Here is a 16,323-nt window from a genome sequence, read left to right on the forward strand (position 1 = left end):
TTTTTTTCGTTCATTTAGCCATTTTTTGTCATGTTTACCGATACGTCGATGGAAATGAATGAATTAAAAGCGTACTATTTACAAAATAATTCACGTTCCTTATCGGTTACCGATTTATTTCTCTCAACGTAAATATTTCCATAATTTTTGAATTACGAGTTGAGAATGAAACATGACAACTATGATTAGACCTTGAGCTAACTGAATTTATCTCCGGTACAAAGAGGGCGCTATCTTGATGTTCTTTGCTATTCCAAGTACTCTTACCTCGCCAATTTCAACGAAGTCGCTCTTCAGAAACGTTTCTTGAAAAGAACTAGAATCTGGCTTTTGAATTCATTGAATCGTGTAGCTTTTATAATTCAAGGCTAAAACGCTTATTCGCACAAAATCCTTATTTATATCTAGAAAGATTAAATCTTCTCTGGTAAATTGGAGAAGTAATTACAGCGACAGTAATTCCAAAGAAAACGGTTTACACAGTCCGACAGTACAGTACAAATGTTATTGTTAATATTGCAAATTTTATACCTATGGAATTCTCTGCTGAAAATTGTCTCCCATAGCAGTACGATTTTGAAGATTTCATCCATCATGTGCTTTTGGTCCTTAGAGGTACTTCGAGCTTTAATCAAATCAAGCACTGCAAACACAAAATCTATAACTCATATGTCTCAATTAGCCGGCACAGTCAAGCCCTTTGTGCTCGCATGCTTCGCCACAGTCATCGAACCATTTGCTTTGCAAAAGCCGCCCGAAATAGGGATCTCGATCGCCATCTCCTCGGTTATTAGACCTATATAACTGAAATTACAAACCGTGTCCGGGTCCGCAATTCGCGATGCGTGCAACTGCAACAGTAATGAGACCGAATAGCTATGAAACCCTGATAATCAGTCCTTGCCATATTGCGGATGATACGTTTAATCTACCATGCTACTATTAATTATTCGGTATTGTTTTCCGACAGGAATTCCGAAATTCCATTTCATCGAAATTTGAAAAACACTATCCTACGGAAATATTTTCAAGGACATATACTTTCAGAAAATAAAATTAGAAAAAAATTGATTTTTTGAAGGTTCTAAACTAGAATACACCCTTATGGAATGTGGTTTTAAGATGATTTGGATTTTTAATAAACCTTTCTGTTTAATCATATATATTTATGTAGAAAAGAAAAAGGATTTAAAGAGAAAGAGAGAGATAACGAGAGAGAGAGAGAGAGAGATGTCAAAATTGACGTAGTTATATGACAGCTGAATAAATATTACGAATTTAATACATCACAGACCACTAAGTACATTTCAAATTTCGCGCGCTTTACTTGCTAGGTACTTTTCAAGCTTTATTATTTTTTAATATATTTTATTGCGTTTCGCGAAGATTGTCTTTCAAATTATTTGCACTGTATAAAACGTTGATTTTGAAAGAATAATCTGAAAAAGAAAAATAATTAAATAATTTTTTATTACCGATCGAAGGTTTTAATTTAGGACCAATATTTCTAGGAACTTTTAATGTGTTCTAATTGCACAAATGAATCTTCCCAAAGTGTAGTATAGTAAATAAAAGGAGCGACGAGTGTAAATTGCGGGCAGGAAATTCCTAGGGTGAAAGTCTCGCGGTTGCATCGCTTTTTCCAAGAAATAAAGATTGGCTGCTGCGGACGCAGCGTGCCATTTCGATCGTAAATATCGAAAGCGTCATTGTACGTGGCTATGCCGGCTCTTGTTTGCAGTCAACGTTCCGAACAAAGCACTAGAGAAAACACAAATTAATATACCATTGTATTTTATTCGTTTATTTATTTATGCATTTTTGCATTGGATATTGTGTGGTTTATTGGAAATCAGCATGCAAATCAATTTATCGGACTACTGTTACTCAAAAATTATTTATTATACTTATTTACCTCAGTATGAAATATATATATCGATATTGATATATAAAATTATGAGATTTGAAAAAGTATTTGTTGGAATTCATAAATCATGGTTGTACATATAGAATTTTCTATTTGTTTTTAATTGTGCATTCTGGATCCTTTCACGAGTAAGCGTTTTAGAAGTCTTAAGATGATTTTCTACTCACTAGCGCCACTGCGGGACGTATCTGCAATAAATGTTAATCGTAAATATATATCGTTGAATTATTTTCTAATTTTACTTACAATCTTGGAATATTCTGCTTACTATTTTTAAATTTTTTCTCGTGAACAGGTGAATGAATATTTGATATACTATAGTTCTTTAATTTTCAGTAAACCGAAGTTCAATTTTCATAAATATAACCTTACTTTTTGAATTTTTCCAAATTTTCAATCTCTGTCAGCGCTCAACTTTCTACATTTAAAATAAATTTCCACTTTCCGTCTTCTGACGTCAATCAATTCGGTAAATGAACGACCCATGATCCATTCGACCTTTCGTTAAATTGGAAAACATTTGTTTTCCTTTTTACGAAATATTTTTTATGTAAATATTGCCAATAGCTCTTTCCTTAGAATTCTTCCAACTACGGTAAACATGCAAGATAAACATTGAAAATTTGCGGTAGAGCTTCGCGATAAATAAAACATCCCGCGATAAATATTCAGAAGAAGAGGCCGCCATTTTATCACGAGCAATATTTTATTCGTAGCGTCCGGTTCCGGCTCGGTGATAGGGAGGGACCCACTTCCGCCGAGAGCTGTCAGCACCTCGCAACTGGCTCAAAGAACGCAAACACAACCAGCGGCCACCGTGTCCACCCTTCCACTGCCGAGAAGTAACGCCACGCACAGGCAACCCCTACCACTTCACCAGTCCACCCCTCAGTCGGTAAGGCAGTCGGAGAACGACATGACTAATTCGCAACTACTGCGGGCCGCCAGCAGTGGTGACATTGGAACTGGATCTGCCATGTGAGTACGATATTATACCAGAGTAATACATCCTTTATACAACCTTTGAGGTATAATATGTCATGTGGAATGTTTACTAGTTATTAGGTTGAGGAGAATGCATTGGAGAACTTGATAGCATGAATATACATTATCGGTGAAAAGCAATTTTGATGGAAACCAGTTAATTCTGAACCTGCCACGGCCTGAACTGATTATAGTAAATGAAGAGATGGAGGATGGAGAATCTAAGGACAGATGGAATAAGAAGAGACGTTGAAAGATTGATTGTGCTTGTACTATGAGAAATGGAGAATTTTTTATGAAAAATCTGAAAATGATTGGTTTCACTGAAATAGATTTAATGTTAAAAAGGAGATAGATTTTTCTTTTTACTATTTTTGAAGGAAATGGCACTTTTGAGATGACAGTATATTCTATTTTTTATATTGAAGAATATACTTATCCATAAAAATTAGGAAAAATTATTAATATAAAATTAATTTTTTTTTCCAATGGCTGAAATATTTTTGGAACATTTCCAAGTACGTGTTCAAAAATTCTGGCGTGAAAAGTGCTTAAGATCGACGAGATCGAGCATTCCTGGTGGAAAGCACCAAGTTGGCATTGGAATTCCCTAGGTGACACATTTTTCTCGGCTGTTTCACGCCGTGGATACATAAGGAGTGCTAGCGTGCAACTAGCCTATGCTTTCGAACGACGTCAGCAGTTCTCTGGTCGCGTTCGTTCCTAATAAAACTATTCCGACCAGGGAACATTTTTCGACGGCATAGGAATTGAAAGGCGAACAAATTTTCGACGTCTTGTAACGCTTATAAGAAAAATGTGTGCTCTTGATTTTTAATAAAAACCCTCTCACGTGTTCCAAATTTCTTTCATCTTTCACGTAAATTCTATTTCTGACCATTGTCGAGGAAATTATTGAGTACCATTATCGATATCAAGAGTATAATTAAACTAATGTGGAAATATACACACATTTATTGTATAATTGTGAATGCTAGAAGATATGTATGGCATGAGACAACTTTATTTATTAATACAATATTAGTTACCTGTGCCATTATTAATATAATCAGGACTGTAATTTAGCTAATGAAAAATATACACATATGTATTGTAAAATTGTGGCTACTGAAAAATATGTTGCATTATGTTGGATAGTTTGTTTATTAGTACAGTATTAATTATATTTTAATGATAAATAACTGGTTTCCATTAAGTAATTTAGTTGGGAATACATTTGTTTGATCTCGTTCTTAATGTCTTATTATTCTTGCTATCTTTGTTCCATTATATTCCATTGCATTCATGATTAATTGTCATCCAGCTACAAGTACTTACGCTTCCCCTGATACAGAATATAATGTCCTGCATTAAAGTGAAATATGAAAGGAATATGATAAGTTGGATGGAAGTCTTCCATATAGGTTAGAGTATTTGGTTTCTTATAAATATTGTTGGAGATAAATGCTGGAAAACTGACAATGAATTGCAGTGTTGTAGAATGATAATGAATAAGATAAAATATTCAAATTACAGATTAAACAACAACGATGGAAAGGACATGAGGTTAACCTCTCCAAGCAGCCTTAACACTCAACGATTGATGAGTCCAGCTGGGGCTTTAAGGGTTGTCTCCTTGAACGACCATCGAGTTTCCAGCCCCAGTGATAGCGATATACGAGTTCATAGTCCGAGTAAGTAAATGCAAATAAATAATTAAAAGATATTATTCTTATATTGCAGGTAAATGCAATATAAGAATAATATCTTTTAATTCTGATTTAAACTACACAGAAGTTTCAAAGAATGAATATTTGACTATAACCTTCTCTAACCTTCGCATGAATGACAGTTTCTAACTGTTCTATATGTAACTGGCAATCGCTTATCCCCACTCGGAGACAGAGAAAGAGTGGGGATAGTGATGAGAGGTGAACCTCTATCGGTAAACATATCGTTTTATCCAAGCCAATTGGAATCTTTTTGCAAATATTCAAACATAATCCTGAGCAGAAAAATTTATTTTGCATAATTTTGATGTTGTGTTTGTAAAAATATATTTAACATATTCATGAAAGTTTTCTGAAAAAAGTAAAACCAAACACGACGTAGTTAAAATGATTTTATCAAATAAAAATTCCCATATTTTCACTTCTATTGAAATCTCCTATTTCTTTGATTTCTGACTTTCCCTAATCCTTTTCCCCAGTCACGTGTAACTTCTTAAATCTTGAAGTACATTTCGCCTAATCTTCTTAACCTCCAAAGTCTAATTTCTCTTTAAACTATTGCACACGCCTCCACGACTGTCTTAATACATTTCCCACCTCCTTTAAATGCAAATACCCATTGAATCTATTCTACAGTGTCCCAAACACTTGTCGCAACCGGTGGGACACTCGCGAAGTTCATTTGCCCCCTTGAGTAAATTTACTCGCTCCAACTTGCCCGTTCTAGTCGACGAATATCGTTCGAAATGAAATTATATTCGAAATCCTTTTGAAAGCACACGCAATCGTGTTGTTCGATTCAGAACGTGGGAAAAAAAGCCAATGGGGAACGATGTAGGAGAGAGAGAGAGTAGAGAAGGGGAGGGAAGTAATCCCACGGCTGAGTCGTTGGCTGGAAGAATTATTATCGGAAAGCGGGCAGAGAGTTTGCGAACTCGCCGAAAAGGACGCGCATTCGGGAATGAAAGTTTGCAGTGCTGTTGGGGTTAATTATTCAGATATCCGCAGGGAGGTAAGGTCCACATCGACGTACAAAGCGTCGCCGGGAATAATAGGAATCCTGAGTATATACATCCAGAACGACCACCAGAACATTAACTCCCTTCGATGCCTATTGGCTGCAAGACATTCGCTTGGAAAACTAGAGAAATATATCACGAGTCTACCGTTATATCGTGTATACTTGTCTTGCGAGAAACGAACTCGTATATCGCATAATTTTTGTTGGTTAGGTCAGCGTTGTTACTTGTGGCGGGAAATTTGAAAAGTCTAATTCACCGAAATCAGTCATTAGGGATTATTTAACTACATGGTTAGAAGAAATTAACGAGATTATAGAGAACCACAAAATAAAAGTTCTTTATCATTTTTTAATCTTTGAAATTGTGAAAAAATTTGTATAACCTCTTCGTAGTAACTAAACAAAAATTTTTTGTTTTGTAGGGATTTTATTTAGTTCTCAATATAGAAAGTAAAAGAGAATTATAAAAATGGAATGAAAAAGAAAATATGTTGTAAAACAACGATAATCAGTTTAATGAAAACAAGGGACACTTGTATTCGGAACCAGAAAGCGGTTGTAGTTTCGCGTGTATTTTGATGCACAGTCTGGTTGAAATGTACACATGCACAGGATGTCGGTTATGTTGTAATGCTTAGCGTAATATCACGGCTAACGTTCAAGCGAATACATTATCGAACAAACATTAGCGTGAATGGCCGATGCTCTGGTCGGAATAGCGGTTAAGCGATATCGAGCCAATATTTGCCTCATATCGAATTCTTGTCTGGGTCAGTGGTGCGAATATTAAGTGCCGTTTTCTGCATTTCTATCTGTCTGGCTTCGGAACCATGTAAAACCACGATTACTTCCTGCACCGTTAAAGGGAGAGTCGGAACCCGATCTCTTATCGTCGATATTTCCGCGATATATATGTACGTGCGAGGTATTTTCCGACGTAGGAAATTCGCAAACAAATGTACCCGGTGCTTCTAAATAAATATCACCGCTGTTCGATGGAAAAATGTTTGCAGAAGCAGATTGAAAATGGTAGAGGTTCAGTCATATCGAAGGATTTAGTCATAGAATTTTATTTTGTAAGATGAGAATAGAAAGAATTTTTTTCGAATAGATACACAAATCTTGTATAACAATCGACTATGTAATAAACAAAGATATAATATAATTGTCAGCGAAATATATAGTTTGAAAGACCCAGTGAAAAATTGATTACAGCATAATATAATACTAATATAATTTAGTATTATATTAATTTAACACGAAGTTATTCTAGCAGATTTGTGGTTTAGACACCAAGATAATATATAGTTCAGGTTAGGAACAGTATTTGTATGCGAGAGACTTTCGAGAAACATGTTTGATAGTGAGCACCTACTCTCCTCTGGTGGCGACCGTAGGAAGTTCGCGACAATTGATAATCCAGATAAAATAGAAATAACCTTCCAATCTAGGATATATACTTTAGAACGAATTCCGTTTCCTTAAGCTGAACTGAAATCCTCTTAAAGCAAAGAAATCTCCTTCGCTACAAAGCCGTCTAAACCTCGTAACCGTTTTCTCGTTTATCCGCAGTCGAAAGGAAAATGGTGAGCCCGATCGGCAGAGAGGTGGACCGTGGCGGGGGCACGACTGCTAGGCAGAATCAGCGCGTATGGGAGTGCAACGAGTTGCTGCACAAAAGGGTGAGTGAAAGACAGTTTGGCGTAAGCGAAACCTTCGAGTTGATTGGCATGGCGAAGCATGGAAAGAGAAAGGAATCTAACGTAACGAATCCGGCTTCAGCTGATTAGCCGCTTTTTTCTCACACTCTCCACTCCGCCGTCCCTCGAACCTGCTCTCTCTCTCATTCCTCTCTTCGTTCACTCCCTAATTGTATGTCCATTTCTTTATATTTCACGCGTACGTACACACCATCAGTGTCACGCGACAAGCAAGCAAGTAAGCAAGCACGCTCGCACGTACACGATTTGTTCGAGCTCTGTCTCGCGAGTGTGCAGTAGTCCGCATTATCATCCTAGCATGTAAATTCCATTAGTTCAATTAATTAAAACGTTGCTCCGAGCGAGGGCCGACGGTTTCGAAGCGCCTATACCATACCTGGTGGAATTAATTGCGAACGCGTTCATGATCCTCGTGAGCTAATGACGAGAACGCTGAAGACGTTCTCTCGTTGTCCAATTTCGGGCTGGTCTAGCGAAAAAGCCGACCGAAAACGTGTTTGCTCGGTAGTTCCAACAGTTTTGATTAGATGACAGTTGCGAAGCGATGGCGCTTGAAAGTTTCGGAAAGTTATATACATGGTTGACTATTGCGTGATAGAACGACTGAACCGAGCGTATAGAATTTCACTTCATTTACCGTTCGTTGTTTCTGACAGATGTATTCTAGTGTATCGGTTTTAGATCGCTCAGAGTCCACTTAGATAGACTGTTTGCTAAGAGAGAAAACGTAGAGCTGTGGTTTACAACAAAACGTTATCGAACATTCAAGTTTCGCTTTACACGCGGTTGTGGTTTGTCACTTTATCGCCTTTGGTCAGTCCGCAGACGTTCAGACACGTGGGTCGATGGTAGTTAGAGCATTAGACTTTGTAGCTGGTTACAATCCGTGTTTGTTTCTCGCACGATCGAGTAGAGATGCTATCACATAGAGGTTAGGAATCGTTCACTTCGATCACATGTCGCACGATAGTAGTTGTCACTTTACTAAATTTACCAGGTTGTTTTCATTCTGAATTTATATCCAATTATGTAATTCTACTTCAATTTGGAGCTTTTAAGTCTCATAGAGAATCTGCAAAAAAATAAATTGTTGAGTAGAGAAAGAAATAAATTGTCACGATTAACTATCACCAATTAGTATGTCATTCGAAATTTTATAAACCCAAAGAAAAATCGTCAAACCCTTCTAAAATATTGATTCTATGTAAACGATTAAAACAGTGTGAAATATCCCTCTCCCTCACATCGAATCTAAACTTTCGAATCACTTTTGAAAGAACACATCCGGTGCTCTTGCAATCGACGACAGGTGAATCGTGGTAAATTATCGTCTGAGAACCGCAGCAACGCCATGTTGGAAAAGTTACCGCCGATACCTGTCGAAAAGGTGCTGCCCCTGAACGGCAATGGAGCAAAGTTTTCTTTCAAACCGGTGTCGGGAATTTGATCGGTGACTGAAAAACATCTAATCGAACAGATCTGGAGAGTTTGGAGTCCAGGCCGTTGGAGTAGGGTCGTTCGACACATAGAAAGCACTTGGAACGGAACAGTCCGGGGGGAGCGATATCCATTATGGAAAAGGACAACTGGCACGCCCGAAGGAACCGCTGAAAGCTATTGAAACTCGCGAATGTATACACGTACGTTTCCCTTTGCGCGAGGAATCCAGCTATTGGTTCTCCCGACGCACCCTCGGCCGATGTCCGACCGTGTGGCGGAGAGGACGATTCAACCGCGTCCGTTTGATGCCGAGTTTCCAGGCATTTTCATTAGCACGGCCTGCTTGTCCCAGAAATTCATTAGCATATGCGACCGAGAGCAACGGAGACATATCTTTTATCGCGTACGTGCCCGTCGACGGCAGCGGTGGCCAGAACCCCGATGGAGGGGCTCTCTGTTGGAAATTTCATCGGTTGCAATTAATACTATGCTCACCGGACGTAAATGTGTACCAAGCCGTCGTGTGAGCTTGTCGTTGTAAACTTTGCACTATGAGAGGTGTTCTTGGATAGATGAACGTAGCGCGGAGTCTGATATACTAGTGCGCGCGTCGATGGTAGAAGCATTTTTGCCGACGGTACACTTACGGTTACCCCCACCATTTCTTGAAACGGCCTCGCTCGAACGTATCTTATGTTTATGTTATGACATTGGTCGAATCGCGTGACAGGTTTCTCCGGGCAATGGCCGAATGTTTCTGTTTCACTCTGGTTCGTTGTTTCTCACTTTCACTCTCGCTGAAAACCCAGCGAACTGAAACAAAATATTATTAGCAATTCTGCGAACATCTATCCTCGTCAAACGCGACGCGACGGTTAACTGTTCCTATTCTGCCGGCACTGCTATACTTTGGTGCAGAAGAGAGGGGAGTTTTGTATAGTCAGAGAATCACGTAGGATTCAAGCAAAGGACTTTGACGGGAGCTGAAAAATGTTTTTAAATATTCTTAGAGAGCTTGTAAACGATTGATAAAATATTAATACGCTCAGGTCGGCGAGTCGTTTAAAATTTCCTGTAAATTGTGTTTCCCTTATGAATCCATATTTTTCCAACTCGAGATTGGAACTTTCAGGTTAATATTCGTCCTAGTCCTTCCATTTGCCGTGTTTATTTTATAGACTCCGTAATAACTTTGAAAAAGAAATTGAATAATATATACATTAAATGATCATACGCAAATTACGTAAAATACATATTTCGTCTATAGCATGATTTGAACGTTATATAAATCACTTTTCAACGCATGAATTTTTCACACAAGAATTACTTCTACACTAAAATTCACCGTGCTTCCCTAATTACGTTTGCTCTTTTAATCGATTCACTTTACAAGCGATCTATCCGAATCGAGGGAATTTGAGCTTCATCAGTAATCTCTGTCATGCGATCCAAAGGTAATTTCATTGATTACAGCTCATGAGTCAACCACAAAGGTTTCCAGCTAACCGGTAGTTACCATAGAACCCCATACTCCCTGGGTTTGCCCCTTTGCAATTTTACTATAATAATAATAATAATAATAATGATAATAATAATAATGTTGTAAATTTGACATAAGGTAACGCAACTCTGATGAAAATGAGCATAGTACCCCCTTTTTGTTCGCTAGTCAGACATAACGCGCTCGTAAACTGTCACCCTATTTACAGAAAGCGCACGTTTAGGATCGTACGAATTTCTTCCGCAAGATGTCACTATTTTCTTCGAAATGATCTCCCACGTTCGATTACATTTCTATTCTGCCGGAACTTCGCCGTTTTACTGTTCTACAAACTTCCGTTTATTACGTAGCTCGTATCGTCGTTTCGTCGCACCTCAACGACACGAATTTTCTTCCTTGGCTTCCGCTCTTGGACGATGTTAGTATTCCAACCGAACGGCGTTACCTGTACTTTTGTCGCAAATATTTACATGGCAGGTCGTGCTTTAACTCGTTAGAATGTTAAAGCTTTGCTTCGAAGTCTCTAATTGTTTACGCACACCGAGCATGTCAATTTTGGAATACTAAAGTGAAGCACAATGTAAATGTGAATAACACAGGAATAACTTCTGAACATTGCAGAAGTCTCATTTTTTAATTTTTGAGTACTTACACATGTGAAAAATGAAAATTTCCATAAAATGTGGGAATGGAGATTGGTTTTATAACTTATCTGCATTTGACACTGTTATACAGGTTTTATAGTACAATCGTATTTATAACACGTGTCTTCATGTTTACTGAACAAGAGAAGAGACAAAATTCGCACACTCGCGTGTTACACAACGATCTAACAGAGGGCAGGAGTGCGTAAATGTTAACAATGATAACTACAGATGTCGCGATCATCACCTATGGCGGTTATATTCAAACCTATGTTTATAACTAACTCTGTCTACATTACTATATATCTTTAGAAATATTCCTCCACCCAAAATGACTAGCCACAAATTTTATCTATTTCCAATTACTAAAAACATATACCTGTTCTATCAAAATTAATATTGACTTATATTAAGATAGAACAGTAATTTTTCATATTTGTCATCGTACTACTGAAATTACTATCATCCACGCTGTATTTAAATATACAATAAAGAATACAAGTTTCTTCGACTTCTATTCGCAAATTCTCGAGCAAAATCCTCACGAAAATTATACTTCGCCAAACATCTCAGGAGCCACGTTCCCCGGCTCTTTCAAAATCATGTTCTTCCGCGCTTATCGAAATAATTGCACGACGCCTCACTCCGCAATACAGTGGATCGAAGCGAACAGGAAACTGAGCAAACCCTCTCGACTCGTCTCTTTATTTGGAGACTGCAGGACACGGGCCAACGTAACAACACAAGTGTCGTCCTGCTGCTGCCGTTACTTACATGCAAAGAAAGAGAGTGGTTGGAAAGGAGGCTCGCGAGTCTTCGGCAAAGAGAGAAGGATGGGAAAGACGAAAGGAAGAAACAGAAGAAAAAGAAAAAGATGAAGAGAGGGAGGAACTGCGAGAGCCAAGAGGGATGAGAAGGAAAGAGGATTAAGAAAACCGAGGGCCAGGGTCGATCCTGCATACGGTCAGCAATGGTCAGCAAGGGCACCGTGCCAGGGAACTGCAGACGGACTTTAAGCTCCCTTCACAATGCAGACTCGCCTTGAATAGCGTGTTGGGACAAGCATTATACCGTTCGTTAAACACTCCAACGGAGTTTCTTTGTCTCGATCCTCTTCTAAATCGATACGACTGAGAGGACCAGGCTCGAGCTTAATTAAGTCTGATGCTTTGACGAATTGCGGCCCTCGTTACTTTGAATGTCGTCAACCTGAAGACAGGGAATATTTAGTATGTTCCTTACAACTTGGAATCTGGAAATGTATTAAAGTTTGCCTTACTTCTCAGATATTTAATATCATTTCATCGGAACACTGGGCGAAATCTGTCAGGGGTTATTTGCAAAGTCTGGCAAACTTGAAGAAGATGGAAATTAAACGAAATTGATTGCACAAGTGTAATCAGGTATTACATCGCTGGCTAAGATCAAGTTTCTATTTGGACCGACGTTAATTTAATTACCAATGTTTATTTAAACAGTTTTCTGGCTGGATAGAAGGAGGCAGATCCGGGTATCCTTCGGACGGAAGTTTCCTCGAGTTCCTGGGAAAAGTAGTCGTTACGTCGAAATAAGATCGTTCCAAAAGCGAGGATACTAGAACACGACGATATCCGAGGGCGATTCTTTGGACCGTTAAAAAGCTCCGAGTTCCTGCGAACTTAAAAGTCCCCAAGACTCAGGAAGATCTTGATCTTGATAGCTTCGAAGATTTGAAAGTCGTGGAACTTTCGAGTTTCTTGGGAAAAATCGAAAATCTCGGTTCGCGTGTGTAATCGTGGAGGGAACTTCTGAAAACGTCTTCTTGACGAATGCAGAAGAAAGACAATCCAGTTGCAGTAGCAACTGAAATAGCTGAAGTTTCTCCAGACATATGCCAAACTCGATAAAACGACCTATACCATAGAAAATTTGTATTTCCCTTACTTGCATGTCATCATCACCGCTACTGCCTATAAAAAAAAAGAAAATGTTAGCATAGTTTCCTTCATGGGAAGAGATAAATTGATTAATGTACCCCAATAGACGAGTAAATTAGGACATCGGGCTTTTAAAAATTCTTTTAAAAATTGGAAGACGTAATTTACCTGCAGAAGTTATTTAGTTTATGCACCTAAGTTTCGAATATGTCCTTGAAACACAGTTCCCCGATTGCGACACTAGTGACCTTAAACCAAACACCTGGATTCGGAGTAACGCTTTCCAACGACGTACGTGTTACCTCTCCAGCATTGTTCGCAACAACGCTTCTTGCACCTCTATAATTTAACCGGCACTATTTTAAACCGACCAGTAATACGATCCCCCAATTATTTCGAGCAGTACCAGCGGCCTATTATTCCCCCTGGCGATCAGCAACAGAGTTAACGCGATGACTGCGGTGCAACAACAACAGGGAGCAAAAATTTACGCAGAAACGGTCGGCAGAGGATCGCGCAAAGAGCTGGCATTTAAGTGGAACATTATAATCAGATCTCAGTTACAAAGGCCGCCTTAACCGAGGAACATAGGCTCGCGTGGTCGAGGCGAAGCCAGCCAGATCTCAGGCAAAACATACAAAACGATAGCTCGACAAGCCGAGCAAGGAACCACGGTGCATGCCGGGTACTGTAGGAGTCGGTGAACAGGCGAGTCGATCAGACCGGGCATGACGCCAGTCTTCCAAAGTCTTCCTTCCACCTTCGCGACGCTCTCGTGCTCTCCATTGTGCTCGTTTCGTGTGCTCCGGGATATACGCCTATCGATATGAGATTTACTCCGCGACGTTGTCTCCTCTTCCGGTTCTAACCTCGCCGGTTCCTCGTAGGAAAGAAACAGTTTCGATGGAACCTGCGACCAGGACCCCTTGAAACAGGTACGAAGATCGTTTGCAGGATCGACGAGTCGTTGTGTCTGACTAGTTCTACGCAGATCGATTTGGATGGAGATGAGGCAGGTCAAAGGTTCGAGATTGTACAACCCAAGTGGGTTTGTGTGAGTGACAAACGATGTGGCATAGTGTGATTCGTAGGTAGGCTTCTGACGATCCAGATTTTGGCATCTTTGCATAGGAGTGTCTTTATGGTTTGATCGAATAGGTCAATGTGGTGTGTCGTTGAGTTATTTGTTGAGATTTTCTGCAAGGATATCGGTGTTCGTGTTAGTATGTGTATCTCAGAACGCCAATTTCATTGGGGATAAGAGGGGGGTGGATTTGAATGATCGTAATCAGGTGCTGTAAAGGTGCTGGTTATGGATCAATAGATAAGTGGATTATTTTACCTGTTCGTTAAAAAAGGGGCTGTGTAATTGATATACGAGAACCGTACACTGATTGATTAGTTATCAGTGCATCTGTAGGTCGTAAACATTCACGCAACTCACGCATACAGCTATCGCGTTTTAGAAAGTAGACTTTGATACGTTCGTAGATTGAGTTTGTACACTTTGGTAACATGCGTGGATTTTTTCAGCTTAGGTTCGCTGATATCGTTCTTTCTTGCAGTTCGTTACCAGTTGAGCATTCTTGTTTTATTTTATAATTTGTTATACTTTATTCTTTGCATCCAGCATACAGTTAACGGGACAAACTTAATCAACATCCCACTTTTTCTACCTTTTCTTTATATTTTTTACTCTTTTCATACTTTCCATGCCAACCATACCGAGAAGCTTCTTAACCATGCATCAGCGTAAATGCCAAAGAGATTGGTCTCTCTTTGGCGCTTACATGGTGAAATAATTCGGTGTCAAAGTTAACGGAAAAACATCGTGCAACGTTTATACAAATACACGCGAACACGATGGTGTCTAAAAAAAAAAATTTCTATTTAAATGTACCAGTAAAAATGTTTATTTTACTGTAATCGCGTACTACCTGATTCATCATAACACACGTATACATCCGTGCAGTCATGTTTTATTTAAAAATTGAACCTCAACCGTGAGTCACGTTTTTCCAATTTTCAAACTTTCAATCATCTCGTTAAATTACAGAGGTATGTAAATCATTGTTAGGCTGACATTTTTCTGCCCCCTCCATTTTACCAATTTTTCGCAGGATATCTATTATCCAGCTAGAGTGTCGCTATTTATCAAAACTTTCACTATGTCATGGTATAATGGTAGTTTTCTTCCACCCAATAATTTTCAATTTTAATAGAAATTTAAATGACATTCTTTCTATCTTAACGTTCTTTTAAATTCAGTTCGTATAAATTTCTTCGATTCAGTTTCAGTTAAAATCAATTCCACCTTCACCAATTGTATCTCATTAGACAAAAACTGAAACCATAAAAAAAAAAGAAAATTAAATATATTTTGAATATATTAAAAAAAAAGATAATTCAGGTTAGTCTTCCGCCAAAAATTTGCCAAGCCTAACAATCTGCTCACCTCTGTACAATCGAGCGATTTCATTTCCATCACCTTGTTACGACGCCACGCGAGTAGTTGGTCGTAGACAGTTGGATCACCACAAACTTCAGGTTGCACGTAGAGCGTAGCGTTTTCAGAGCTCGATCGATCTTGGTCGAGATGATAGCTTTGCGTCGAGACGAGGAAGCAGCGCTATGACGCTAGACTCAAGGTTTACGCATTCACACCGAATTGTTCGCCCACGAAGTCCGCTGCGAGAGGATAGGTGGCCGGTGTTTGCGTACGCGCGATAGCTAACGAAAGATTGCATGCCTCGACAGAGCAACGTCAGCGCCCAGCGAACAGAGGGCAGCAAGCTGGCGCAACCCGGAACCCACGGACTGGTTCGCGTGTCCGCCGGCGAACTCCTTGGTAGGACCCACGAGGAGCTGGTGCTTCTGCTGATCCAGCTACGCAGGCAGAACGCCACCATCTACAAAGCAATGGAGACTTGCCACATGGAGATCGAGGCACAGGTCCGAAGAGATTTTCAGAAACACGATCAGCCGACGTTGTCGTCGCTAGTGTCGCTTTTGTCATCTGACACCGCGCGATAGGCTTCCTCCTATACACGGAAATGCTTTCGGGTATTGTTCGTAGATGGAGCCCCTTTGACATTACTTGAAAAATACGTTCTCTTTAGAAGTCATTGCTTTTGCTTTATACCATCGTATTTCTATTTCTATTCAACTTACCAATTTCATAAAACTTTTGAAAAATGAACAATTTAAATTGCTAAAACAATTTAATTCAAAATTCACTTTGTTCGTAAATTTTATTACATATAATTTTATAAAAATCTTGTATTTATAATATTTTCGGGTTATAATGATAAACGCAGAACGGAGAAAGCTCTAACTCGAACAAAACTCATACAAATAATTTGTATTGTTTCGGGGGATTTTTAATCAACGATTTCGGTTAAGCTTCGGTTTTATCGGATATTCTTTAGGATTCTGGATG

At 39.0% G+C, this 16,323-nt stretch overlaps 1 protein-coding gene across 3 annotated transcripts in view; it reads left to right on the forward strand.

The window, feature by feature from the left end:
- The window catches only part of LOC108545174 (uncharacterized), an 85,563-nt gene that overhangs the window by 58,096 nt on the left and 11,144 nt on the right, over positions 1–16,323 (forward strand). For 2 of the 3 annotated variants that reach the window (XM_017896653.1, XM_017896651.1), the window contains exons 8-11: positions 2,644–2,905; positions 4,448–4,605; positions 7,235–7,344; positions 15,642–15,836. In XM_017896653.1, the coding sequence (XP_017752142.1) occupies positions 2,644–2,905; positions 4,448–4,605; positions 7,235–7,344; positions 15,642–15,836 (725 nt within the window). The remainder of the gene's footprint in view (positions 1–2,643; positions 2,906–4,447; positions 4,606–7,234; positions 7,345–15,641; positions 15,837–16,323) is intronic. The other variant, XM_017896652.1, reaches the window with a different exon arrangement.

This window comes from Eufriesea mexicana, unplaced genomic scaffold, assembly GCF_001483705.2.
Source record: "Eufriesea mexicana isolate 0111107269 unplaced genomic scaffold, ASM148370v2 scaffold320, whole genome shotgun sequence".
NCBI classification, from domain to species: domain Eukaryota; kingdom Metazoa; phylum Arthropoda; class Insecta; order Hymenoptera; family Apidae; genus Eufriesea; species Eufriesea mexicana.